A 27,382-nucleotide genomic window follows, 5' to 3' on the forward strand; every position below is an offset into this window, starting at 1 on the left:
TCTGTCTATATTACAATTCAAAGATGGCGCCCTCGCTTTGAAATTTTTGTCATAGAACTTATACTGCGCATGTTATTTATAATGATAGTGTAGATTGTGAATATTCTACTAATATAAGTATTCGCCCTTGAGCTTTGCTTGTTTCTCACAAAAAAATGGCTTGTCTTCATTGTATCATCTAAACAGTAAACATTGGATTGGTCTTAAGCTTCATATAAGGGATGTTTTTAAAATACGCTTTTTGTTATTATGTCTTTTTCTTCGCTATAGATTAACACTTCGTAACGCAAACAACATTATATGTTTTTACCAATCTTTTTACTATTGGATTTTTGGATACAATACTTTGATATTATCTAGAGGTATGTTGAAGATTGAATGTGTTGGGATATCTGTAATAGGGAGCTGGCTCCAAGACCATTGGCTCAGAACATCCCTCTTCCTCCTACAAGAGCCCCACTCAAAAGTCCTCCAAAGGATACTTTCGCGGATGCTCCATCATGTAGCCCACTCCTCGTTAACTCAGGTTTTTTTTTTTTAGAAATGAGCTGTTATGTGTGCACTATTTGATTCAATGTCTATTATACTCCCCATGTTTGACTCATTTTTTGATTTGTTACCTTTCCCTATAATTGTAAAGCGCTCTGATATCCTTCGGGATCAAGTTCGCGCTATATAAAACTTTATACATACATACATAATTGCTCACAACAATACACCTGCATGGTTCGCACATATTCTACAATGGTGTTGGAGATGTATTTTGTTGCCAAATCTGAAATAGGTAATTTGCTCACAATAATATGCCTCCATGTTTTGGACTTATTCTACATTGGTGTTTCTACGTGTACATATTCTGGATGTTTAGATCCACCATATATTTGTTGCAATAGTTATGTTGCTAATGAATTGGCACTAAGCAAATTAATTGTTATTAAGAGTTATGTCTATTGTCTATCTAGATTAGGCTCATGGATAGACATAAGGGTAACCAATGCAATTACTGTTTTTTTCCTGTCTTGTAGAATTTGGTAAATACATAGATATAAGCATTACAAATTAGGTTTAAAGTATTTTATTGCAGTAGGAAAAGAAAAGGGGACAACATTACAAACAAAAAACCACAGGTGCACCCCCAAATCAGTGTGTACAATTCAACAGATGCGTGAAGGCAGTTCGTTCAGCGCGATGGGCACGTTCGTGCCAAAGTCTCACGGCTAGCGCACCTGTGGGTGGGAACAAAACAAAAGGAAGGAAAAAAGACAACCCCCCCCCCCTCCCGGCCAACTTCCCCCCTCAACCCCCCAACTCCCCCCCCCCCACCCCCTGTACTGTGCCGTCAACCTTCCGCCTTCTCACTGTGGCAGCTTGCTATCCATCCCTCCCTCCAACTGCCTACATGGCCAGTTCAGTCTGGCGGATCTGGCGGCGGCGTCAGCCGTAACAATCTGAGATACCTAGGGCAAGTGATTTCCTTGAATTCCGATCTTAACAATGTGTGGAATGGCTTCCACAGCTCTTCAAAAGTGTCCACCTCCCCCGCCACCACGAGGGACAGCTTTTCCATGCCCAGGACATGCCACAGTCTATGCAGCCAGCCAACCACAGTAGGAAGTGTGGTAGTGCGCCAGTGTATGAGTATGTTCTGTACTGCCGATCCCAGGGCTATCGCTATCTGTCTACCTCTCTTAGACCTTAGTGGGTACATTAAACCATTTAGCAAGCCCAGTAGAACATAGGCGGGGAAGCGGGGTAATTCAATCCCAAAGCACTGGTCAATCTCAGTCAGTACCTCCTCCCAGTAAGGGGTCAGCAGGGGACAGTCCCATAGTATATGAGTGAGTGTGCCAGTCTGGCCGCAGTTGCGCCAGCATGTCCCGGGTATGGAGTGGTCCATTTCATGTAATTTCTCGGGGGTGCGATACCAATAAGTCGTAATTTTGGTGAAAGTCTCCGTGAGCCCAGTGTGGTAGGCAGAGGGTCGCGCCCGGTAAGAAATGTGGTCCCAATCAGTGTGGCTCAACGCTCGTCCAAGTTCTCGTTCCCACCGCTCCCTCCCGGGGTTGTAGATGTGAAAGGGGGGGAGGTTGCAACATCTTGTAAAGGTCGGAAATAAGCTTGGCATCCGATGAGCGAGTTACTAGCCAACGCTCATATGCCGTGAGTTTCCGGTCCGCCGTTGCTCGCACCTGCGGCTGTAGCGCCCAGTAGCGCGCCTGCATATATCGCATGCGTTCCGTCTCGGGAAGGCCGTAGTCCCTCCGCAAGTCCTGGAAGGAAACCACACCCTCCGGGCCATACATATGAAATAAGGCAGAGCAGCGGGCTGCTCGCCAGAGTTCATAGGCTCCCGACTCCATACCTGGGCCAAAGTCCGGGTTACCAACTATTGGGGTGAAAGGAGAGGGAAAAGTGGTAAGGTCATGCCTGGTGGACACGGAGTCCCACACTCGGAGCGGGAACCGTGTTACAAAGGACGCATAGAGGTTGGGGGGGGCGGTGGGCCCTCCGCAGGAAGGGCACCTCCTGTAGCGTCCTGCCCGCCACCGCCTGGTCCTGAAACAACCAGTGTTTGTCCGATTCCCACCGGCTCCACTCCACCAAGTAGCGCAGTTGAGCAGCTTGAAAGTACTTATGCAGGTCTGGTATCCCAAGGCCACCAGACTCAGGCGCCAGCGTGGCAATGGTTCTCTTGATCCTAGGCTTACGGCCCTACCACACAAAGCGTGTGATAGCAGACTGAGTCTGCGCTAGCCATCCCTTGGGGGGTTGCAGCGGGAGAGCTCGAAATAGGTACAGGACTTGTGGCAGGAGGGTCATTTTCACCGCGGCCACTCTTCCCAGCAACGACAACGTGCCCCTGTCCCAGCGGGCCAGTACCTCTTTGATCTTCGCACTTAAAGCCGTATAGTTGGCAGTGATCATAGCAGGGAGAGAGGGTGCCAGAAGAATCCCCAAATAGGGTACCCGGTCCCTAGACCAGCTCAGAGGAAAGAGCCTCTGCAAGTCAGTCCTGGTGGGGCTGGACAGCGAAATGTCAAGGGCCGCCGACTTCCCAAGGTTTACCTTGAAACCCGCCACGGTCACAAAGGTTTCCAGTTCTGCGATACACGCAGGCAATGACCTCCGAGGATCATCAAGCGTCAATATCACGTCGTCCGCGTAGAGACTTAGGGCGTGATGGAACTCCCCCATACGGACACCAATGACGTTGGGGTTCTGGCGAACTCTTTGTGCGAACGGCTCCATATAAAGAGCAAAAAGCAATGGTGACAGTGGGCACCCTTGTCTGGTGCCTCGCTCTATTGGGAAGTGCTGAGAGCTGCACCCGTTCACCCTCACTACCGCGGATGGGAATCGATAGCAATTGAACACCAGGTGCCTGAACTTCTCGCCTATGCCAAATTTGCCCAAGACCTTCTCCAAATAGGGCCAATGCACTCTATCAAACGCCTTCTCCGCGTCAATGGAGAGGAGCATACGTTCCCCGGGTATCCGCGAGGCCTTCTCCAGTATATGGGTCACCCTCTTAGTGTTGTCGACAGTCTGCCGGCCCGGTACAAACCCGGCCTGATCCGGGTCAACCATGCCCGGGAGGTGGAGCGCCAGACGAGCCGCTAGGATACTGGTGAAAATCTTCAGGTCTGTGTTCAAAAGTGAAATCAGTCGGTAGGACCCGCAAGCAGTCCGATCCTTGCCCGGTTTCGGAATCACCGATACCGTGGCCTGAAGGAATTCCGGGTGGATAGCGCCCGGCTGAGAGAACGTGTTAAATAGGCGCGTCAGAAATGGTGCGAGATCCTGACAAAAGGTCTTATAGAAGAGAGGGATAAAGCCGTCAGGTCCCGGGGCCTTCCCGTTTTTGAGTCGGGAGATCGCCGTGACCACCTCCTCAATCCGAATCTCCCGCACATGATGTTGGGCCTGATCCGGCGTCAGGGACGGGAGCGACACCGACTCTAGATAGTCTGCTTCAGCTCGCACTGAGGGGGGAACGCCGGCGTAGAGAGCAGCGTAGTAACCCCGGAAAACTTCTGCGATCCGTCCATCCTCCGTGACCGTCCCTCCAGCGGGGACCGCCAGTTCCTTCACCCGGTGCTGTTGGTGCTGTACCCTGAGTTTGTGCGCCAGAAGCCGGCCGCACCTGTCTCCGCCGGTGTAGTACTTATGTTTCAGGCGAAGTACTGCGTACTCCGCTCGGTCCATGTCAAGCGCGGACAGGAGTTTCCTGGCGGCCTTCAGTTGCCTCCAGACACGGGGGGCACCCGTCCTTTGATGCACCAGCTCTAGCTCCCACACCTGGCGGGTAAGTTCGTCCTTCTTAAGCTGGCGATCTTTGTTCTCCGCCGAGGAGATGGCAATAAACTCACCACGGAGCACAGCCTTCAAGGCGGCCCATTGCGTCGCGCGGGTGGTGTCGTCGTTGTCATTAATACGTTGAAATTCCGCTATGGATTCACGGATCTGTTTCACCACCGATTGCTTATGCAGCAAAGTGTCCCTGAGGCGCCAGACCCCTCTCGAGGGAGACACCGGAGGCAGTCGGAAAGTGCCTTCCACCGGGGCATGATCTGAGAGAGATAGGACCCCCATGTCGGCGCTCGAGGCCAGTTCGTACATCGGGTCCGTCACCAAGAGATGATCCAACCTTGCATATGATTTGTGGGCGTGGGAATAATAGGAGTATGCACGGGTCGCGAGGTGGAGGCGGCGCCACATGTCGTGCATATCAAGCTCCTCCAAACGGGTACGAACCGAGCCCGAAAGCTCCCCCGATTGTAGGCGCCTCTGCACCGACCTGTCCAAGGATGCATCAAAGACCACATTCAAGTCCCCCCCAATCACAATGTGTTTATCAGGAGTGGACGTCACGTCTTCTAGTGCCCTGTGTAGAAACTGATCCTGATGGTCATTGGGGCTATATATGGAGACTATAGTAAACACTAAACCTCCCGCCTTGATTCTGTACGCCAAGAGCCTCCCCTTCTGTTCCGCTACCTTTTGCAAAACCTCCCCCTTGAACCTCCTAGAGATCATGAGCGCTACCCCTGCCGTCTTGAAAGCGCAGGAAGAGAAAAGCTGCGTGGGGAACTTTGGGGTCCGCAGCCTGTGACAGTCTTTAGCCAGCAGATGGGTCTCCTGCAGAAGACAAATGTCTGCCTGTGAGTCCTCCAGAAGGGACAGTACAGCCCGTCGTTTAACCGGGTTATTCAGCCCCTTCAAATTCAAGGTAACAATCTTAAGGGCCATCAGTGAGGGGAATACCAGAAACGCACACCAAGGCGGGCAAGGCCCACCGGACAAAACTCAAAGGCCACAGCAAGCAGCCCCAGCGCACAGTTAAAGCAAACCACCCCGCAGCACAGTACAGTCCCGGAGCCCCAAAACCCCCAACTGAATGAACCCCCCTTCCCCCAGAACCCACACTCCCAACCCCACACTCCCCCCTCCTCCCCCGCCTCCCAGTGAACCCCCAAACCCCGAACTTGCCCATCCAACTCCCCTACCCGGCCCCCTCTCCCCAAACCATTCAAAATGCGTCATTGTCCCAGTCCGGTCCTCAAGCGGACAAGGCCGTGGAAAGTAGTTCTAGTGGACGTCCAGCCACCACCACCAGCACCCCCACCACCCCGCACCCCCGGAACCCCCGCACCTGCGATGAAGGTAGGCTACTGTAGACTCCCCCCGGAGCAAGTTCAGGCCGTCAAGGCCACATCGCCATCCGCCGTAGTCCTGGAGGCCTCCTGTATGGCGCTAGACATTTCTGCTCGAATTGTAGGCGAGTCGGGCCTCGCGGGCGGCGGGGATCGTCGCTCCCCGACCAGCTGCCAGCCATCTCGCGTGCTCCGCCTGCGGCGAGGCGCCGGGGTGTCCGTGTCCGATGCAGTTATTCCCAGCACCCCGCATACATCTTGGAGGGACCGGAGCTGGTGCAAAGTTCCATTCCATCGAAAAATCAGGCGGAAGGGATGCCCCCACGAGTACTGCGTGTCATGTTCCCTTAGGAAGTCCGTGGCAATCTTAAAGGCCTTACGTTTCTGCAATGTTATCGCGGACAGGTCCTGATAGAGAGCCACCGGGTGGTCTCTGAAGCGGAAAGGCTGCTGCCGCCGCGCCTCACGGAGAATCCGCTCCTTCAAGGGGAAATCTGGTAAGAAGGCCAAAATGTCCGGAGGAGGCGCCGAAGCCCTGCGAGGCCGGCCAACTCTGTGTGCCCTGTCGATCCGAATCGGGAAGTCTTCGGACTCTCCTAGTAACTCACGGAACAGGGCTCCTAAGTAGGCGGCCGCGTCTTCACCCTCTTCGTTAGATGGAACACCTCGGACCCTGATGTTGTTCCGTCTGGACCAATTTTCAAGGTCCTCGGCATGGGCTTGTAGATCGATCTGTTTGTCCCTCAGCCTCAGGATCTCTTGTTGCAGATGGGTGATTTCCTCGTCCCTGGAGTGGCCAGCCGCCTCCACAGTGTTCACTCGCTCTCCCAGGGAGTCCACCTCTCTCCGGACTTCCCGGACCTCCCCGTCCACCTCCTGCTTCAAGGCCTGAAAGTCCTCCCTCAAAGAGCTGAACAGGGACTCCAGGAACGATCTAGTCACCGGGGGTTCCCCACCTTCAGCGCCCCGTGAGCTTGTCGGAGGGCTCGGGGCGGGCTGGGTCCTGTCTTGCCTCGGGGCGCCGCGTCCCAGCATGTCTGGCAAAGTTCGATTGCCCTTCCTCTGCCCCCTGGCATTCGACATCGCGGAGAGGCGGAAATCATGAGAGCCCGCGGGCCGTGGTGAGGAGGTGCTCAGGCCGGAGCCGCGATCCAGCAGCGGGTGGCAGGTCACACAGCTCGTGCCGGCGTGGGAGCACTCCCAGCGAGGTGCCCTCACACGCCTCGGATGAGGGTCGATGCAGCCGCTCCGCACCCGTTCAAAATGGCCGCTCGTTCCGGCGAACCAGCGCCGAACTGGCGTGGTCTCAACTCCCAGACTTTGTGTCGCACTGCCCAATGCGGAGGTCCGGGGCTACCAGTGCATCTAGGCCCTCTCCGAGCAGTCTCTCCGGTGATCGCCCCCAAAACCACATCCGATGATTCCGGCTAGGCCCAGTTCCGGGGATCGTGGCAGTCCTTCCCCACTGGTCCACTCGAAGTTCGCACTGCCAGGGGCCAGGTTTGCAGACTGTGCGGCAGCCGGAGCCGGAGGTCGCGAAGGTGATCGAGGGCGCCGGAGGGCCCGGCAGCGCTCAGCAGCGGTCAGAGGAGGGGCTCCGGGACGGGCCACGTGGTGCAGGCCCCGCGGCCTTCCCGATCCCCGGGCTTGCGTAGTTGCTTCCTGTCGACTCCGCCTCCGCTTCCACCGTCGACGCAGCTCCGCTCCGCCGATGAAGGCCGCCCCAGCACCCACCGGGGTCGAGTACGGTAACGAATCGTGTGCAATCTGTCGGCCCGCCCCGTGCCACAGGCTCCCCTCGTCGGGACACCAAGGCCTCGTGATCTGGGGCTCCCGGGCCTCTCGGCAAGTTCTCCGGCGGCCACCGCCTCGGCTGGTTCTCTAGCGGCACCGCCGCCGCGGCAGGGTAACTGAGGGCTGCGGACTGTTCCACACCACCACGGGGAGCACTGGGTGCGTTTCCCGCTTGATCCGGGGGAGATCAGCGGTGTAGAACGGTGCAGGGTTTCCAGGGGCTCGGGAGCTCACAGCAAGTGCGTCCTCTCAGCCCGCCATCTTGGCCACGCCCCAGCATTACAAATTAAATGTTTTTTCAGTGTCGTCCTGAACTGTTTGAATGCAATCTACACACTTATCTTGTTATAATCGTTATATGCTCAGAACAATCAGTTGAGTAATGGAATGATAATTTGCTTTGGCCAGTTCACGAATATATATTTTTATATGACTGGAAATACTATATAATGTCTGTGATGTATTTACATGGTCATTTGCTGTGTTTTAAATTATATTTATGTATGTTTTCCTTTAGCCCTGAAGAAGACTCTTCGGAGACTTTAGCGTTGGCTAAATGGCACAATGGATTTTGTGAATATTGATTTTAATGATTGCATCCATTTTTCAATAAAGAAAATAATTCTGATTATAAAGAAAAAATCTGGACCTGACATTCTTCTTCAAGTGGTCATGGACAATTCGATTTCATTTGAATTAAGAAGGATACTTTAACTTGATGTGTGCTGATTCCATTTGTTTCTATATTTTTGGGGATTCTTCCCAATAGGAATGTTGTGTCCCATGGCGGAGTGCAGGCTCGAACACTGCCTTGAGACATTTCTTTTGCAGACCTACTACAATTCCCAGGCTCCTAAGGGGATGCGCGCGGCGGAAGAGGCAGGTGACGTCATCGCGCAAACCATCATGAGGAAGCCGGGAACTGCGGAGCGCCGCCGTTGATTCTACTTTCCAAGGAAGATTACGGTAGGGGTGTTCGCACCGAGTCTACGTTTATGCTTGTACTGATCTCCTGTCAGTTGCCATTCTGGTTCCAGATCCGTGTTGGGTTCCGTTTTAAAGGCATTTTTCCGAAGGTTCGTTAACCCGATGTCTGTTTGTACTATTCATTTCTGTTGAGGTAGGAGCTCTGCTCTTCCAGCTGTGGGAGAGTAATTTCCTCATAGACATTTGCTGTGCCTCTCTGCATTAGGGAGTACTCGTGACTCTGTTTTGCTGTGCTCACCTCCGGGCACGGAAGTTCTACATAACGAGTATACTTGTGACTTTGTTTGCTGTTCTCACCTCCGGGCACGGAAGTGGAAACCTTGGTGTGACTCTCTGAGTTAAGAGAGTATATGTGGCTTTGAATAACTGTACTCACCTTCGGACTCTTAGGAGGTGACATTGGAGCGACTCTCTGCTGTAAGAGAGTACTCGTGACTTTGATTTACTGTGCTCGCCTGAGGGCACGGATGAAGTATCTTTTTAGGTGCTCCCTGAGTTTCATTGGAAACTATTTCATGTCATATACTTCAGGGTGAGTTCAACCCGTAGCGCAATCCTTAGACTTGGATCATTGAATTAATTATTGCGCAGCTTTTTGTCTCCTTGCGACAGGGGTACTTGAGCTTCGCCTGGCAGGCTGTTTTTCCAAGCCCCCTGTTGAAGCCTATTGCATTTATCATTTTGGTATGTGGTGGTGAAGCCTTTTACAGTGACATGTCATTGATCTGTTGATAGCAGTATAACCTAGAGTTCTTTGCATTTTAGAATTGGACGTTCTCTGCATCTCCAGATTGCCAGGCAAAGCACACTTATTTTTCTTTACAGGTATTACAGCTTATTTGTTTATGTACAGAAATATAGCATGTAGCACTTGTCGTCTATGTGTAAGTGGTCGCAGTGTATGTGCTTGACTCATAGTGCCTTGTTCTCGTTACAGCTCTCTCTCCCTGCTGTCCCCATCCTGACCTTCCCTGTTTTTTGTCCCTCACTTGACCACTCCTTTGAGTCTGTGGTAATTCAGACCTAGGGGCTGTCTAGTGGTGGAACCCATTGAGCATCGTACGATACTGAGGACACTCGGACCTGACAAGGAAGTGTAGAGGGGTGCACTTTCTGGTTTTCAAGCACCATCACCAAACTAGCCAGCCATTTGCAGTGATGGGTCCAGGCCTTTTGCCTCAACCCTCTGTGTGTCTTTTAATATATAATAGCCCAATCACAATAATCGAAGGCAAAGAGATGTCTGAAAGAGAAACAGCATATAACACAAATTTTGTATGAAAATATGTTGTGTCATATAATGTAATCACATTATTTGAAATCCAGTGCATAGTGTCCCAAGTGATTATGAAACCTCTATTTAAAGTTTGTGACTCTTTGTGACATAAAAACAAGGTTTCATCAAAACTGTACAAAAGCGACCATTACATCAATATATAATACGTGCTCGCAGTCTACTAACACAGAAATAGTGGCTGAAAATGGTTCGCTTTACTTAGTCGACAACGCTTCGACCCACTTAACAATGTGGGGTCTCATCAGCAATGAAGGGGCACCTTGGGAGGACTGTCAGATAATGTGGTGTGCACCGTGTGGAGGTGAAAAGGAAGAAGAACATTCACAAAGGGCCCAGCCGGGCACCTATAGTGGGGAGGGTACTGACTGCCAGGAAGGGTCAAGGTTGAAAGCCTTAATAATTTTAAAAAGGGAGATAACTGTTGTCAGGTATTTTCGTGGTAGAAGGCTGAACTCTCAATTACCCTCAAAAGAAAATGACTACAATCCATCTTTTGGTTACCCGGTGTGGAGAGGATAATGGAATGAAAGGGGCTGCCAAGGTCAGCTGCAGTAATTAATCATGCTCGCCTCGTGGAGAGAACTGCACCTGTCTGCCTCCCCTCGTGCAATGATTGTCCACAGGAACAATTGTTGTCTGTTAAACCCTTTCATCAGAGCTGTTCTGGACGGGGTGCAGTTTCTGGCCTATAGTCCCGGGGAGTGAGTCCAGGATATTCATGCTGTGATACTGAGGTTTGTCCTCTGTCCTAGATTTCAGTGAAACTGACTCTGAAGTTGTTGGGCCACATGGCCTCATTTATCATTTTTGTGACACATGTCCGTAAGCAATGAGGGCTCTGCAGTGGGAACTGTAGTTCCAGTGGGCGCAGCATCAGGGGATATCTCCGACATAGACCAGATCTCGAGGGGTACTCCAAAAGACCTGCAGTGGTGGCAAACGAACCAAAATTATGTTAGTGCTAGACCCCTCTCCCTTCCCCAACTTGTGCTGACTGTGGTGACAGTCACGTCACTTCTGGGCTGAGGCAGCTATCTGGGAGAGGTGGAGATCAGAGGACTCTGATCTCTGGTGGAATCAGGACTCCATATCAACATGTTGGAGCTCCAATTGATATGGCTGGCACTGAAGCCTTTCAACTTTCAATCAAGGAAAGGAGGGTACAAGCATTCATTCGACAACACCATCTCCATGTGGTATTGCACCTAACAGGGCGGGTGAGGTTGTAGACCCTTTGTCAAGAAGCACTGCCCATCTCGACATGGCTGGAACATGAGGGCATATCCCTGGTGGGTCAACACCTGGTGAGCTCTGTGAATGCAAAGCGGACAAACTCAGCCATTGATGCCTAGAGGTCCAAGAATGACGTCTCCATCCGGAGGTGTCCCAAGGTCTCTTCCAAGAATGGGGAGAGCCTTGATTGGATCCATTTGCCTCAGTCGAGAACATGTAATGTCAGCAGTTTTACACGCTGGAGTTTCCAAGGTGTCTCTTGTTTGGCGATGCTTCTTGTATCAAGTGGAGCTCAGGCCTCCTGTATGTCTTTCCGCCAATACCACTCCTGCTCAGAGTTCTCAAGAGGATCAGAAACAACCAGGCCAAAATCATTTCTCTGGCTCTGAATTGGGCATGGAGAGTCTGGTATCCCAAGCTATTGAGCAGGAGCACAGGTCCTCCGATCAGGCTGCCTCTTCGGGAGTATCTTCTGTCGCAGCAAAGGGCAGGGGTATGTAGCCAAAACTGAAAACGCTTCACCTTTTTACATGGAGATTAAGAAGTGACAGTTGACAGCTTTCAACCTTCTGCCCAAAGTCTGCAATCTTATCTTGGCCACCAGGCCGTCCCTCCACCAAGGCGGTATACGCCTGCCGTTGGAGCAAGTTTGCGGCATGGTGTATAGGTAAACAAGTTGACTCTCTATCTGCACCCCTTTCCCGGGTTCTTTTATTTATTCATACTGAAGTCCACCTTGGCTCTGTTTTGGGTACATTGAAAGGTTATTTGTCTGCCATAGTGGCTTTTTTTGTGGATGCCGGATCAGCCATTGATTTTCAAATCGCCTATTGTAAACAGATTTCTCAAAGATCTTCAACACATGTTTTCATAGCTCCTTTCATTATGCTGTAGTGGGGCCTCAACTTAGTTCTCACATTTTTGATGTGTGCTCCCTTTGAGGCGCACAACTGTTCTCTCAGGCTCCTTGCCATAAAAAGTTCTTCCTAGTGGCAATCACATCTGCCCAGAGGGTCAGTGAGCTACAGGTTCTGTCATCACAGCCTCCAGACAAACTGGTCCTTCGTGGTAGACCATCCTTTCTACCAAAGGTGGTAACTACTTTTCATGTAGGCCAGTACATCGCTTTGCATACCTTTTACTTTCCGCCTCAGCCCCCTAAAAAAGAGAAGAGACTCCATCGGCTGGACCGATAAAGAGCCTTGTTGTTCTAACTTGACCACACACCACAGTTACGGATGGATGATCAACTCTTTATGGGGTACGTCGGAGCCAAAATAGGAAAGGCAGTGTAGAAATAAACCATCTCACAAAAGATAGTGCTCTGCATAAAAATCTGCTATGTATTGGCCAAAAAGCAACCTCCTGAAGGTTTAGAAGCTCATTCTGCTGAGCTTTGCTAAACGCTTGGGATCACGCCCAGTAGAAGCACTGCTGGCAGTTTACAAATCAAAAAGCCTTTCAATAGCTAGGTATGGTGCCTCCATATGGGGCTAGCTGCCACAAGATAAACTCCAGGTGGCGGAAAATAAGTTTCTTAGATACCTTTTAGTGGTCCCCCAATCAACTCCAGTGCTATCAGTCCATACCGAGGTAGGTCTTGGCTACATTAGTGACCAATTACAGCTAGCGCCTTTGACCTGCTGGGCCAAGACCTGGTTGAATCCCGACATTAGTTTAAACCATGCTATCCTCAAAGACTGTATGGCATTGGACAAAGTCAACAAAAACCCATGGTTGGCCTACATCAAAAACATCTTTTTTAAACTGGGGAGGCCAGAACTATACCTTGCCCCGAGTACCATCAAGAAGGGTGATGTATTGTGGATCAAGAACAATTTTCTGGAACGTGTGGTGATGGAACGGGAGGAAATAGAGGTCCAAAACCCGGGGCTTAGGGCTAACTACATACTTCAGACCACCCCTAAACTGGAACCCTATTTGACCATTGTGACTCGGCCCTACCATCGTAACCTCCTTGTGAGATTTAGACTTAACATCATCCAGTATTCCCTGGGGAATTATCCAGTATGGGGAAAACCTGATACATCTATCCCCTGCAGCTGTGACAATTTCTCTGAACAGACACTGATGTACTTTATTATGTTTTGCGGCCATTATGATGAATGTAGGAAACTGTTTTTAATACCCATTTTGAGAGAAGCAGGGTTTACACAAGTTCGTCCCGCTCTCCGCTACCTACAACTTCTGAGTAGCATCAGAGTAATATTTGGGGTCGCAAGCTTTTTGGTTGCTGCTATGCGTATTAAGTCTAAAAAATTGAAGTTATACAGTCCTTGAAATGTGCTAATAATTACCATTTGTTATTTTAACTATGAAATGCTCTAAACTAATGTAAATATATGAATTGTTTTTATAAGAAATGTTTTTAATAGACGAAATGTTGATTTTATATGTGATGGAACTGCTTTTATGATTTTAACTAATCAAATAAAGCTTGCATTGACTTGACTTGACTTGACATTCTAACCGAGCCAAGGCTGTGACCACTGCATTTGCTCGTGGAGTACATGTCCTCAATATCTGTCAGGCAGCAATGTGTGCTTCCCTGCACATGTTTATAAAACTCCACTGCCTGGACATTCAGTCCGGTGAGATGGATATTTTGCCCGTTCGGTCTAACACGATTTTCTAATCTGATCCATCTCGCCTCCCCACCTCCTGGGAGGTATTGCTTGGGAATCCATTCTAAGGTCTGTGGCTAAAAGTCTCTACCAGATACCAGATAAACAAGTTACTTATCTTCGGTAACACCTTATCTGGTAGAGACTCTAATTAGCCGATGCCAATGCTCACTATCAGGCCAGCTTTATTCAGAATTACTAAAACATTTTTTAGCAACCCATCATGCTCCTCCTGATCTTGCTCCACTCTAAAATATTGTCTTGAAAGTGCACAGCCCGCATTACACCCTAAAAAGAGGTTTGCATTGAGCACTGGAATACAGCTGCTTCAAACACCATTTTGAACGGCATTCTGCTGAACCTGTAAGCGCTGTGTGGTGTAATAAAAGATGCCAGGTGCTTGGACTGAAAGCCACTTTATCTTTTTGTCAAAAATATTTTTATTAGAATATGTAGGAGCATACAGTGCATCAGCATTCACTGCTACAGCAAATGGTCCCACGCAGGGGATTAAACAGACATGATGAAAGCTTGGCATATAAAGAAAGTAAAATAAGAAAAACAAAAAGGCAGGGGAGGTAAGCTCTCCTCACATTCCAGTAGCTAAATGAGAGTCACAGCTGCTAAATTATCGGAGCGGTTCCCACTACCACAATAAAGACGCGGAACATCAAAGAGCAGGTGTCTAAATAGTTAGCTGACCAAGCCTCGTAAAACCAGATAAGTGCCTGCGTTATCATGTCATCTAAAACATGCTTCCTTAGTGCAGCCAGGTAGGGAAAGGAGCACCTGAAGCTTAACAAAGCCCGCCCCAACATGGGACAAGCAGTAAAACAAATAATAAAAGAACAAGACCCTACCCTCCCACCCTACACCCGACAAGTACCCGCAACTGAGCGACCTTGTAGTACATCTGGATGTCCGGCAGGCCACCCCTCCCTCTGGGCGGGGACAGCGAAGCAGGGAGAAGGAGAAGCGTGCACGACCCCCCTGCCAGATAAAGCGCAAGATCATGGTTTTGATTTTACGGAAGAAATCGAGATCCAGTCCGATAGGTAGAGCTTGAAATAAATAAAGAAGTTTAGGCAAAAGGGTCATCTTAATTGCATATATGCGGCCCAGCCAGGAGAGGAAGAGCGGTTTCCACTTCTTGAGCTCAGCTTGGATGCGCGCGAGAAGTGGAGGGAAGTTGGCCTCAAATAGCCCCTGGATAGTTGGTGTCAGGGAGACCCCTAGGTACTGAATAGACGTAGAGACCCAAGCAAGCGGAGTGATGGCGCAGAGCTGGGCAGCCCTCTCTGGTGCGAGAGAGAGATTGAGAATAAAGAACTTCCCAGAGTTTATTTTAAAGCCCGATATTCTCTCATATCGTTCAAGCCCTGATTGTAAGCTCGGTAGGGAGCTTTCAGGCTCCTTGAGAGATAGAAGCACATCATCTGCAAAGAGCGAGATTTTGTGGTGGTCGCCAGTAAACGGGATGCCCCTGATGCTGGGGTTGTTACGAATCGCCATGGCAAGAAGCTTGATGCTGTGGGCAAAGAGTAAGGGGAAAGGGGGCACCCCTGCCGAGTCCCCAGCGAGTGTGGGAAGGTATCGAAGTGCCCTCAATTGACTACCACTCTAGAATTAGGGGCGCAATAGTTTGCTCTTATCATATCAAGAAATTTAGGGGGAAAACCAAAGGCAGTAAGTGTATGGAAGAGGAAACACCAGTCAACCCTATCAAAGGCCTTCTCTGCGTCAAGGCCCACTAGGATCGCCGGAATACGGCACCTGTTAGCCTTTTCTATAAGGTGCAGGATTCTGCGGGTGTTGTCGTGCGTTTGGCGCCCTTTAATAAAGCCCGACTGGTCCGGATAAATGAGAAGTGGCAAAAGTTTAGCATCCAAATTGAGCAATGCAATCGGCCTATATGAGGCGCAATTTTGAGGGTTCTTCCCTGGTTTAGGGAAAACTGAGATCACCGCTTCTGACATGGTACCAGATGTCCTCCCCTCCTCAGCCATCTTGTTGAAGAGGGATACAAGGTGGGGAGAGAGCTCGGGGGTGAATGTTTTATAAAAAAAGAGCTGTATAGCCGTCAGGACCCGGGGTTTTATTAGATTTCAAAGAGTTAATTGCTAGGGTGACGTCTGTAATGGTGATGGGAGCGGTAATTAGATCATTCCATGCCTCGGAGACCCGTGGCAGGGACAGCGAGTTAAGGAATGCCTGTTGTGCACCTTCGTCTAGTGAATCCCCGCGTAGAGGTCTCTATTAAAGGACCCAAAAATAGCCGCCTTCTCGTCATCTTTGTGGGTGACCCTTCCCGCCGAGTCCAGAATACCACCTATGTATTCTCTCTTTCGCTTATCCCGCAGTTGGCGAACTAGATGTCTGCCTATCTTATTACCTTGCGAGTAGGAAAGATGGCGTAATTTATGAAGGGTGTACTCTGTCCTATTAGTGTAAATGGCCTGGAGTTTACCTCTGAGAGCGGTGAGTTGACGTTGTGTTTGTCTCGTGGGGTTCGTTTTATGGGAGCGTTCAGTATAAGCCAACTCGGCCTCAAGTGCTTCACGTTCTCGGGCACGCTGTTTGTTCAGGGCGGCATTAAGGGCAATACATTCACCCCGAAGAACAGCTTTTAGGGTGTCCCAATTAGTAAATTCAGAAGTGTCTTCTGGGGGGTTAGACTTGTAGAAGTCTGCGATAACATAAGGCAGCTTAGTGCAGGATTCTTTATCACGCACGAGAGAAGATGGAAAGTACCGCTTTGGTGAAGCCTGAGCAGGCCCACGCCACTGCAGGCAGACTGAAAAGGCTGTGGTCTGAAACCGAAATGGGAAGGATTTTAGCGTCCTGGAGGATGCCCTGCAATGCCTGGCTAATAAAAATGTAGTCCAAATGGTAGTATGTCCTATGGACATGGGAGAAAAATGTATAATCCCGGGTCTGTGGATAGAGTGTGCACCAAGAGTCTAAGAGGCCCAGATCCCAAATGCGTTGTTGTAACTCCCCAGTGAAAGTCCCCGCATCTGATCTCTGTGAGTACGTGCTATCTAGATCCTTTTGCCAAATTAGATTAAAGTCACACAGAAGAATAAGGGGACCCTCGACAAAGTCCACAATCCTCCCCAACAGGTTGTGTAAGAAAGATGTTTGACCCACATTGGGAGCGTATAGATGCACGAAGGTGCAGATCTTCCCCCTCAGGTGCCCCTTAACCATGATCCAGCGGCCATCCTTATAGCCCTGAACACCCAGAGGCTGGAACTGAATCGCGGCTCGGAAGAGCAAAGCCACCCCTCTGTGCTTCGTAGTCGCGAGGACCTATAAATAAGTGGGAATTGTTTATGCTTGAGTCGCGCCTCCTCCGCTCTGGCTACTCCTGTAGGGCCACAACAACAAGCTGGTGATCTATGATGTATTTCCACACCCTAAGATGCTTCTGCGGTGAGTTCAGGCCCTTAACATTCCACGTAGCTATGGTAATTGACGACATGTCACTGATGGGGGAACGTCATTTTCTTTAAAACAAAAGGGGCCCAATCCACCAACGTCCTGGCCCACCCGTCAGTAGATACGAAATGCTTCAGACCATGAAGAAAACCTACACTAGTGTCTTTAAAGGTGTAGGAGCCAGGGTTAAAAAGCCGCCACCACCCCTCCCCCCCTAAAAACCAATGAAACCCCCCACAAACCCCATACAAAACTAGAACAAAAGGAAATACAAGAAAAGAACTAACTAAAGGAATGGTCTCCACAAAAGGCCAGAAAGGCCTAGGAACGACCATGGAGGACTTCAGGTCCGAGGACCCAGTCCACGCCTGCCCCCGCAGGCCAGCGAGTCAGGAACTCAGCGGCATTATGATAAACAAAACAGTAGGCATGAATCAAATCAATAGTCCGATGCAACCAAATCCACAGCTAGGTAGAAAGATACAAACATTATACTACATTAGGCATAGTGCAAGAGTCTGGTTCGCTCTGAGTGCCTAAGGTCTACATAGTCTCTAGAGAATACCAATAGCAAGTCAGAAATTTGAGGCGGCTGCTCTCGGTCTCACCCATGAAGATTAATGACAACAGAGGTCTCCCCTCAGGAAGGGGGACCAGAAAACACCAGTGCAGGGGCAGCAGCGGGGCTAGAGGAAACCACATTCCCGGCTTACCCGGTAGATGCAGGCCCCCACCGCAGCTCAGTAAAGAGATTCGCAGGTGTCAAGGAACAGGATAAACCATGGATGAGATGGGAATAGGGTCTCAGAGCTATATCTAGATACAACAGTCTGCGTTTCGGGCGCCGTGACCACATGAAGGGAGGAGTAGATCTCACCGGAGCCGGGTTCTTAGATGATCCTGGCGCCGAAGCCTCCGCACTGGAAGAAATGCCCAGCAGCTCCAGTCCCTCCTGAAGGTCCGCGATATAACGTCTCTTATTCTGGTACTCAAAGCTTAGACCGAAGGGATAGGTCCAACGATATCTGATTTTATGGTCGCGCAGTTTGGAGGTTATAGGTCGGAGTGTTTGTCTCCGAGCCAGCGTGGCGGGCACAACGTCTTGATAGATGGTGCAGGAAAAATTCTGAAACGTGTCAGAGTCCTTAGCCTGTGCTGCCTGCAGGACCGCATCCTTGATTTTATAAGAGTGGAATTTGGCCAGGACGTCGCATGGTCACTTCTTCTCTCCCGGCTGTAAAGACCCCGCTCGGTGTACTCTGTCGAGTTTAATCTTAAGAGACTGCGGGCCGTGACCTCCGAGAAAAGGCTCACCATAAATGGTTCTATATCAGGCCCCTCTGCGCCCTCCTCCAGGTCTCTGAAACGTAGGTTCGCCCACCGGGACCTATTCTCGAGGTCCTCCGCCTTAAGTTGCGATTGGAGGAGTTGCTCTTTAAGAGTACGGACATCATCTCGCAGTTCCACGGCGATTAGTTGTTGTTCTTGGTTATGAGCTTCCAGGTCCAAAACCCTCGTGCCAACGGAGTCCCCATCATGCTGGAGAGATGAGAGGTGTTCCGATAGATCTGAGCAGAGCTGATCAATAGAGGACTTAATGTCTTGGCCGATGTCCTTGCGTAGATCAGTTTAGAAATCCTTAAACATCGTCAAAAGTTCTGCCTTAGTAAGGGCCATTGTTGAAGCACTCGCGTCGCCTCTCAGCGAGGCCCGCTTTTCAGCTGCTGAAAAAAAGTCTGACACCTTAACAGTGGTCTTAGTTGTCGACCTCTTCGGAGGCATAGAGTGGCGCCCCTGAAAGTAGCGTTGGGAATAGGCGGACGTTAGGTTTCCAGCCAACAGCGGGGGACAGTTGACACCTCCAGACGGCCTCCTCAATCTTCGTGCAGAATTGCAGGAATTATTGCCCAATGAAGGCGAAGGATCACATCACGAGCGTCAGGGTGTCCAGCAGAAGCGCATAGCGGAGGATAGGGGGGTCCAGTCGCTCCATTCGGGCCTATAAGGCCATGGGCATCCAAAGTGTAGGTTCACTGCGTCTCAGCGCCGACGTAGGCACCAAGCTCACTAGCAGCCAGGTGGGGGCCTAACACATCTGGGCGTAGTGACAACAAGCAGGTAGTCAGTGTTACTTCACCCAATCCCAAAGCGCAGGGCAAGAGAGCGGTGTAGAGCTCAGGTGGTTCGACCGTGGCAACTCTAAAAAAAAGCACAGGTCAGGAGCCCAATTAGTAAGAAGGCCCCAGGTGTGGGGGAGATGTTCACCCCAGCATGCAGCAGGCCCGGGGGGTCAGAGATGTCCCAAAGCGAGAGCCAGTAGTCTGTGATCAAGCAGCTCCCCAGGTGGCACATCGGACCTGCAGGAGGGTCGGCTGGAGCAGCGGCACATTGGCAGCAGGCAAGCAGCCCCACTCGATCAGGTTAGACCTCCGAGCGCGCCGCCATTTCGCGCCAGAGGAATCGCCATATTAAGGTCAGGCATCCACAGCTGACAGTAGATGGGAGCACCAGGGCCTGCGCCCCCGCGAGGATTGTGCCCCACAGCACCTGCGCTCTGGTGGGAACCCCGAAAAGGGCGCCGAAGACTCTCCGTTCGGGGATCCGCCGCAGGGGGTGATCAAGCCGCGGCCTGACCGAGATCAGGCCGCCATCTTAGTGTCGGACATCGGAGCGCTCCGAGGGCTGCCAGAGCGGAGCAGCCAGCTTCTGGTACGATCTGCACGCAATCTCGGTGTCAACAGGTGCCGGCCAGTATCAACAGAGGAAGATGACCATTTTGGCCGCTCAAGCGATGCCGCAACCACCAGAAAGGACCACAGGAGCAGCGCGTGGACCGGGAACCGCAACAGTCTACGTCTGTTCGGCCATGTTGCCCGGCCACGCCCCCCACTTTATCTTTCGATAAGCATTCCATAGATGAAACATGGTGAACAATATTGCTTCTCCCACAGTTCTCAGCATTTCATTTACAACTGGTTACTGTAGTTATACACTTCACACTCCCATTACAGAAGCATTTTAACCTATCATTCCCTTCCCTATCCGACTTTTTTTTTTCTCAGTACCTGGCTCATCATTGCTCCATTTGCCTCATTTCACCGAAATCACATACCCCACCCTTCATTTGTTCATGTTACTGTTTTTCTTCTTCTTGTTTAGAAACCTGCACATCGAGATGTGTAACATTCTTTTAACTATTTGCACTTCTTTATTCAGCGAATTATCTTTTCTGCTTAGTAACTCCTCTGGTTTGCTAATCCTATGGATCAGTTGGTCTCTTAGTTTTCTAGCTAAACTGTGCAACACTTTCACGTTTGTTTCAATGCTTCCCTCCAGAAATTGCTCCCTGAACAACAATTTGTGATGTTCAACTACCACATCACCTTTGTAATTCTGCTCTAAAGCCCTGGCGGCGTTCTCGCACTCATCATCTTTCAGCTCCATGGCATTACTGAAGATATTCCTGTCAGGTAAACATTTCCGCTCTGCACACTCAAACTGTGCTTAAGTACCAGCAATTTACGTTTTAGCACAAATACCTCACTACCAACTGCTCCAGGTATGTTTCAAATGCATCCCTCCCATCAGGCCTTTAAGTTGTCCGGGTCTCACCGGTCCTGAGCGCTGGCAGTTTATTAAAGGAGGACTCGAAACGGGTCTCTATCGGCCTCTGTTTTGTGCCCTGGCACAGGCGGTCCGTTTTGTTCTGGACTGCAGTGACAGAAGGCACACTGAGATGCGCGTGCTCACACTGCTTACTTCTCACTATTTGAGAAGTTACGGCATGACGTCTTGCCAGGTGAGCGTTGAAGGGGAAGAGGAATCCTTTACAGAGAGGCATTTTCTCTATGAATTTCACTTCTCTTTTTGAAACTCAGAAGCAGAAACATTGTTGTGGTATCACCAGGGCTTTAAGTGGAAGCTTTTTCAATATTATACATAAGCCATAGTTGATGCTTATTTATCTTATGCAACTAACAACCATTGACAAAGCCAATAGTCCTGACTTGTTGTAGGTATGATGTTACTTGTTGTATCATATATCTGGATGCAATGGCAGAAACAGCAAAATACAAGTCGGATACACACTATCCTCAGAACAGATTTTTAGCTAACGTGTTTTTAAGCAACATCCTTAATGCCACTCGAAACACAGCAAACAAAGAAACAACAAAATGGCCTCAATGCTATGCTTAACATAAACGTGCAGGCATGTGACATTGCTATCCACTTTGTTTTCCGCTGGACACGCGGTCAGGCTTGTCTCATCCCTGGGTCTGCTAATACCGCGTGTGTCTTTTATGTTGAAGTGAGTGTAGCACCATTATCAGCCCCAAGGTCGGATTGGTAACGCGGGCAATCAGGAAATGGTCGAAGAGCTGGTAGCCGAGGTCTAGCTGTGGGCTACTTTTTTGGGCAGCCAAGGGGCTGTCTGTGATGTTAGGATGCCGCCAGCGGCCCAGTGGGTACCTGAGTGGCCTTTCTAGAGGCAGATGGGCGGAGGTATTACTCCCTTTCTCTCGCTGGGCCGGCCCATTAATGTATGCTGATTGAGCGGGGGCAGGGGGCCTGAGCAGAAGTGGTCTCACTTGCATTCATGTGTGGCTCAGCAGTGTTAACTAATCTGTGCATTTTTTTTTAACATAGGCGAAGTTTATAAAACATGCCCTCCACCCCCTTTCTTTTCATATATCTTCGCTGAAGCAGTGTTTTCTGGAAAGGCAATACGCAAATGTGGGCCACTTTTTTTTGGTGTGCCTGGGCCTATTTTTGATCCCAATCCAACCCTGATCAGCCCCTCCTGGTTGTGGCCAGGTCCAGGGGCTCGGCCGTCCCGGGTCCCGACTTGTGTTCTGAAGGGGGTCTGTATGCAGCATTTATCTAGTACTGGCCGGTTATCCCATCGAGTTGGGGTCGAGCTGGGAGCTGTGGCCGCTGTGTTATTATACTGTTTTTCAGGGTGCGGGTGGGAGTAGGGGGCAAAAGAGCAGCGTATGTTTAAGGCCTGCAACCTGGCTGTGCCTGGGTCCCGATGGGTTTGTTAGATGCCAGACGGCCAGGGTCTGTCCCTAGCTCATAAGGGATGCAGTTACGGAAGGACGATTGGGCGGTCGATGTTTGACCTGTATCGACATGGGGGCAGGGGATTAGTGCAGCCCCACCCCCCTGGACACACGTTGACTGTGTCATGTTCTCTGTGTCTGGAGTTCGCGTTGAAGCTTATGACTTGTGAATAAGTGCTGTACAGTCTGACATAACTTTCACAGCGGCGCTGTACTTCACTTTGAGAAAGGCTGTCCCGGAGTGTGGTTCTTTGGGGTGGCTCGTTGGTTTGCACTGCGGACTTTTGGTGTTTAGTGAGCCGGCAAAGCCATTTGCGCCTACTGGTCCTGCCCCAGGCTTTTTGGGGCACGCCTGGTCTGGCTTTGTATGGAGCGGGGTCAATAGAACAAGAGAATGTACCCTTGTTCTATTGACTGTTCTTTTCCCCCCTCTGGCCTGCCTATATCAGTCAGTCACCCGCGGGGAACCCCCTTCTATTGTTCTTTGTATGGAGTGGGGACAGTGAGAGTGGCACAGCCTAGGAGTTGTTGCTCCAGGACATGGTTGTGCATTTGAGGAGCGGGTGCCTGGTCATCGCATCGCGTGGCTTTGGAGGGCGGCCTCACGCCTCAGCAACAGGTTCATTGGGATTTGCGGTCGCCTATGTTGGTGAAATAAGGGAGGTGCGCCTCGCAACATTGGGGATTCCGCTATGACATGGATACCCTCAGTAGTTGCGCCCCGTTGCGCAGTTCCGCCATCCCAGTAGAAGAACGTCGGTTTTGGGAGGCCATCGCGGACCCTCAGCCTTAATTGTCAAGTAATGGAGCTATACCCGTGCCAGTTGCTTTGGGGAATCTGATGAGCAAATGGTGTGGTTGATGCATGACCCAGCGTATATCTGATCTCATCCTCAGCTGAGGGTAGCGTGCAAGGGTGCGGAGGCGTGCAGATGGCCAGGTGGATTCCCTCACGTTTTGCATTTCACTGTGCGTATAGGGTTTGTTACAATTGCACTTCAGATTGATGATGTACAGGATGCATTGGCTGGGGTGGGGCTGAACAGTCTGTGTTGCACCCTCCACATAGAGACACTGGAAACCATGTAGTATATTTCAAGTCTTCTTTATTGGTTCCACATCAGGGTAGTATCAATCATAGATCAGTCAGCTCTAGTCAGGTACTAGCCATGTACCAGCTCCTACATCTCCTACACCAGCTCCACTAGGAGTAGCCTGCCTAGCTGCTCAACCCATCTCCAACTGTCACCAAACATCCACAGAGGCACCCAGGCATTCCAATCATCAAAGTCGCACCAACATTCCATTACCATCTCTCACTCTGGCTCAACAGCTAGAAGGACCTAGGCTAATTACATATAAGTGTAATACTTAGGATATAACAGTCTGTTTTCGAAATAAGGGTGAATATTGGTCACTTTGAACTGAGTTATACTGTGATGGTGCCAGAAAGTGGTAAGGTAGTGTTACTTACGTGGGAGTCTGTGACTGTTTAATGCTATTTATTTGCCATTATTGATCCTTTCATATAATTATTTCCACTAGCTGGAGTGGATGTGCTACTTTGAGGATGGTTCCTCTGTGACATTGGGGTACACAGGGTGGATGTCTTTCAATGGTGTGAAAGTGAGGCATGGGCCGGTCAAGCGGGTTCGCTCTGCGCTTTGCCACACACTCAGAGAAGGGTTTCTCATACAGTGGGCAAGCGAATGAACAAAGTTCATGCTGGCTAGGGTTTGTGTGGTTTGGATTAGGGATTGGCCATTAAGGGTATATGGATGCGCTGCTGTGCCAGTGTACCCTGCTTCTCCCAGTGCAGTTCCCAAGGCCCTGCTTCTGTACTACCGGAGTTTGTGCCAGTCAAATGGGACGATTTGCACAATACATGAACATGCTTGTTTTAATCAATAATTTGTTTCAGTTAGAAGGGATGATTTGCTAAATTTGGTTATGCCCCATACAATTATTTTTCGACTTGAAATTTGTTCATGTTAAGTTGGGTGGGGCGAGTTGCCTAACAGTCGATATGTATCATTGACAGTTCGGATGGCTCGTGGAGCAAAGGATGCTTGGTCTGCTCGCATGGGCACGTGGTTTATTCACGGGCTTAGCTTTGCATGCTACTCTGCGTTTTGTTTTAACTGACTTGGTTGATGCATTGGAATTTGTTGCAGGCATGCGCCGAGAGATGGGATTTTCGATACCATGCAACACCATAAACTTAACATGGTTTAGTAATCAGGCCAAGGAGTGGCTGCATGACTCTCTGGTTCTGGAGGTGGTTAGTTTGTCGGCATGCCTTTCTAGATGTGTGTTGCAAGCATGCACATTTTGTGGTTCCGGTCTCCTATGGAAACATCTTTAATAAAACAGCTGGCCTGTCTGGTTCCTTAATGTAAACAACAGAGCAACATCGCAGTGGCGAGGTGGGCACACGTTACAGGGCGATCCGGAGGATGATTGGTACACAGAGGTACCCTTTCAGGAACATAATAAGGTTGCCTTATGCCAAATCTCTTTACAACAGGACCCTGGATGAAAACGTGGGCGCCCGCTAACCCTTTGGGCGGTTGTAAGTCTGAGCAACGGGGGCTTGCCATGCAACGCTGCGGCCCTAAAAAGGTGTGAGTAAAGTTATGGACTGGAGGTCCATGGTATTTGAGGGGGATAATCCCCACATAAATGGTAGAACAGACTGGGTTGGCCACGGTGCAGTTTGGCTCATCAGGCGGGCAGGGCAGTTTAGGTTAGTCACCGGTGCCTGCCCTTGGATCGCCCATAAGTTATCCCACCAAGGTGGCATACAAATTGTGTGAAAATAAACCTGCAGCAAACTGTTTTCCAACAAAATTTGTGTTGACTGATTATTTTGTGCTGCATGACTAATTACTGCGAAGCGGGGGGTTGCTGATATCGGCACTGTCAGTAGTACACAGCACCAGGGAATGTTTCAACAATTTGTAAAATGTACTGGTTCCTGCGTAGTTCCTTCAATGCAAAGCAGCTCCTTTAGGGTGCCGCTCTGATCACGGCACACAAAGAAACAACAAAATGGCCTCCATGCCATGCTTAACATAAAGCTGCATGCATGTCACATTGATATCCACGTCTATGCCAGACCTCCTAGGCTGATACCAGATCAAGAGGAATCGCAGGAAGGCTACGTCAGGCATTGTGAGGCTTGTTTCGAAAAATATTTCCCTCCACCGTATATCCTCTCGGTCCATATGCTGTCACTCCAGTAATTACAACAAACATCTCAAAAAGAGACAGCTGTGCACAGATCTGCAGGGATGATAAAGTGCAGCTTTCCAGTCCAATGTGCCCTTCACGGTGTATACGCCGGTGCACTTAAGAATTGTCAACCACTCATTCATCTCCAAACATAAGGAAAAGAGGAGAATTGTATTAAGGCTTTCTGCTTCTTCAGAGAGGGAGTAGCTTCCCAGAGCTGAATCCTCTCCTCACTTCTAAAGCTCACACTCCATCCTTGCATTCTAACAGAAGATGGAACACTCTGAATGGGACACAACAGAAAGTACAGTAGGTAAGAGAGGTACGAATTATAAGATGGGATAATGGGTATATTGAAGGGAGCATATTACATACATTGTCACCACAGAGTTTAAGGACGAGTTTGTGGCAAAAGGTTTGTATTTGCGTAGCAGTATTGATGCATTGTAGTGACTTGGTTATTAGACAACTTGCTCGGAAATATGTGTAACAATGCACTGCACCACTTACAATTTTAAAATGTGTAAATTATGAAACGCAAGCAAGTCTTAAGTATTTTTAATTCATCAAAAATGATAAAACATTAAAAAGTATGGATGTTCATTTAGGTCATATTTAGACTTTTACACAGTTTACATTTTAGATGGATGTTAATTCACAACCCTCACCATCCTCAGGCAGATGCCCCACCTACCTATTTGGTGGATAGAGTAGTAGCTGTCTTTCTTGTCAATGAAGGCGTTTAAAATGCTGAAATAGGAGTCATTCTGCTTCTGGTCCTTCTTCCATCGCCAATCTAAACAGATAGTGGGTCAACAGGGTTAGACTGTCCATGTTTCTCTGCCAACACAATGAGATCCTGTGTGTTTTGAATTTCCACCCCATTCCCAAATTTCCAACTCTACCCATCTCTTTTTCAAAGAAAAAGGAAAAGCAAGCAAGACTCTGTATTGGGCTTGTGAGGGTGAGACTTACAGGAAGGCAAGCTCTTACTGGTGACTATGGAGTGGCAAAGGGTGTGGGGCAAAAAGTATGCAAGAAAAAGCTGCACAGTAGGTCTTACAAGTGACCCTTCAACAGGATTGAACACATCGTAGTTGCTATGTACATTTAGATTGATGTCCTGTCCCAGAATTACCCTTGAAGAAAAGAAGCAAAACTCTATCTTTAACACCAGTTCTCTATCAAGTCTATCTTCAGCAAATTTATAAACACATTTTCAGTCCATGTGTGAAATACTGGCACACTTTTAAAACAGAGAAAAATCTCTCTAAATAAGTCAATTAGACAATGTCTATATAGAGTTACCTTTTTCCTTTGCCTTTTCATCTAAATATATGCAATGAAAAAATAGAAATGCCACTAGAAAATCAAAAATGGAGTTAGCACATAAAGCATTCTTGCTGCCAAAACCTTTTTTAATTTTTCACTTATTTAATAATAGAAACATTATAGAAAATTGCCCCATGTGAATGCAGCCTCACTGAGCGGTAAAACCACACTGTCTTCTCAAGCAGCCAAGGACTCCCAGCATTCTAGCAAGAAGCAAAGTCACAGTAGAGCTCTCTGTTCGTTTTGACTGGCTTCTAATTAATTAGCTGACATTCCAAAATCTAGCTTCCATTCCTGCACCTCCGTCTAGTATTTATGCATTTAATGGCATCTATGCCAGTATTGGATGGTCAGTTAAGAAACCTGAGAGGATACTCAAGATAGAGAACTATTGTTCCAATTACACTCCCTTCTCGAGCAAGAGATTCTCCACAGATCCATAGAGGAGGAAGAATTGGAGTCTGATTAAACAGATACATTTCTGAAGGACACACTGCCCTGTCCCCTCAAGCTGCCAATGACTAACTATTCCAGCATGAAGAAAAGTGAAGTTTCGCTCTGTTCGTTTTGATTGTGATTCTCAACCCTGCTTTCATTCCTGAGGCTTCATTCACTGTTTATGAATGTAATGAAGACACCCATGGCAAGATGGGAGGGTCCGTTATGAAACTCAGGAAGATACCATTGACAGAGAACTATTGT

General features: G+C 49.3%; 1 protein-coding gene across 3 annotated transcripts in view; it reads right to left on the reverse strand.

Annotated features, from left to right (window-relative positions):
• ATG4B (autophagy related 4B cysteine peptidase) overlaps positions 1 to 27,382 on the reverse strand; it is a 552,878-nt gene that overhangs the window by 284,127 nt on the left and 241,369 nt on the right. For all 3 annotated transcript variants that reach the window (XM_086944003.1, XM_086944004.1, XM_086944005.1), the window contains one exon: positions 26,043 to 26,144. In XM_086944003.1, coding sequence (XP_086800129.1) covers positions 26,043 to 26,144 — 102 coding nt within the window. The remainder of the gene's footprint in view (positions 1 to 26,042; positions 26,145 to 27,382) is intronic.

This window comes from Lissotriton vulgaris, chromosome 11 (assembly GCF_964263255.1).
Source record: "Lissotriton vulgaris chromosome 11, aLisVul1.2, whole genome shotgun sequence".
In the NCBI taxonomy this organism is placed as follows: domain Eukaryota; kingdom Metazoa; phylum Chordata; class Amphibia; order Caudata; family Salamandridae; genus Lissotriton; species Lissotriton vulgaris.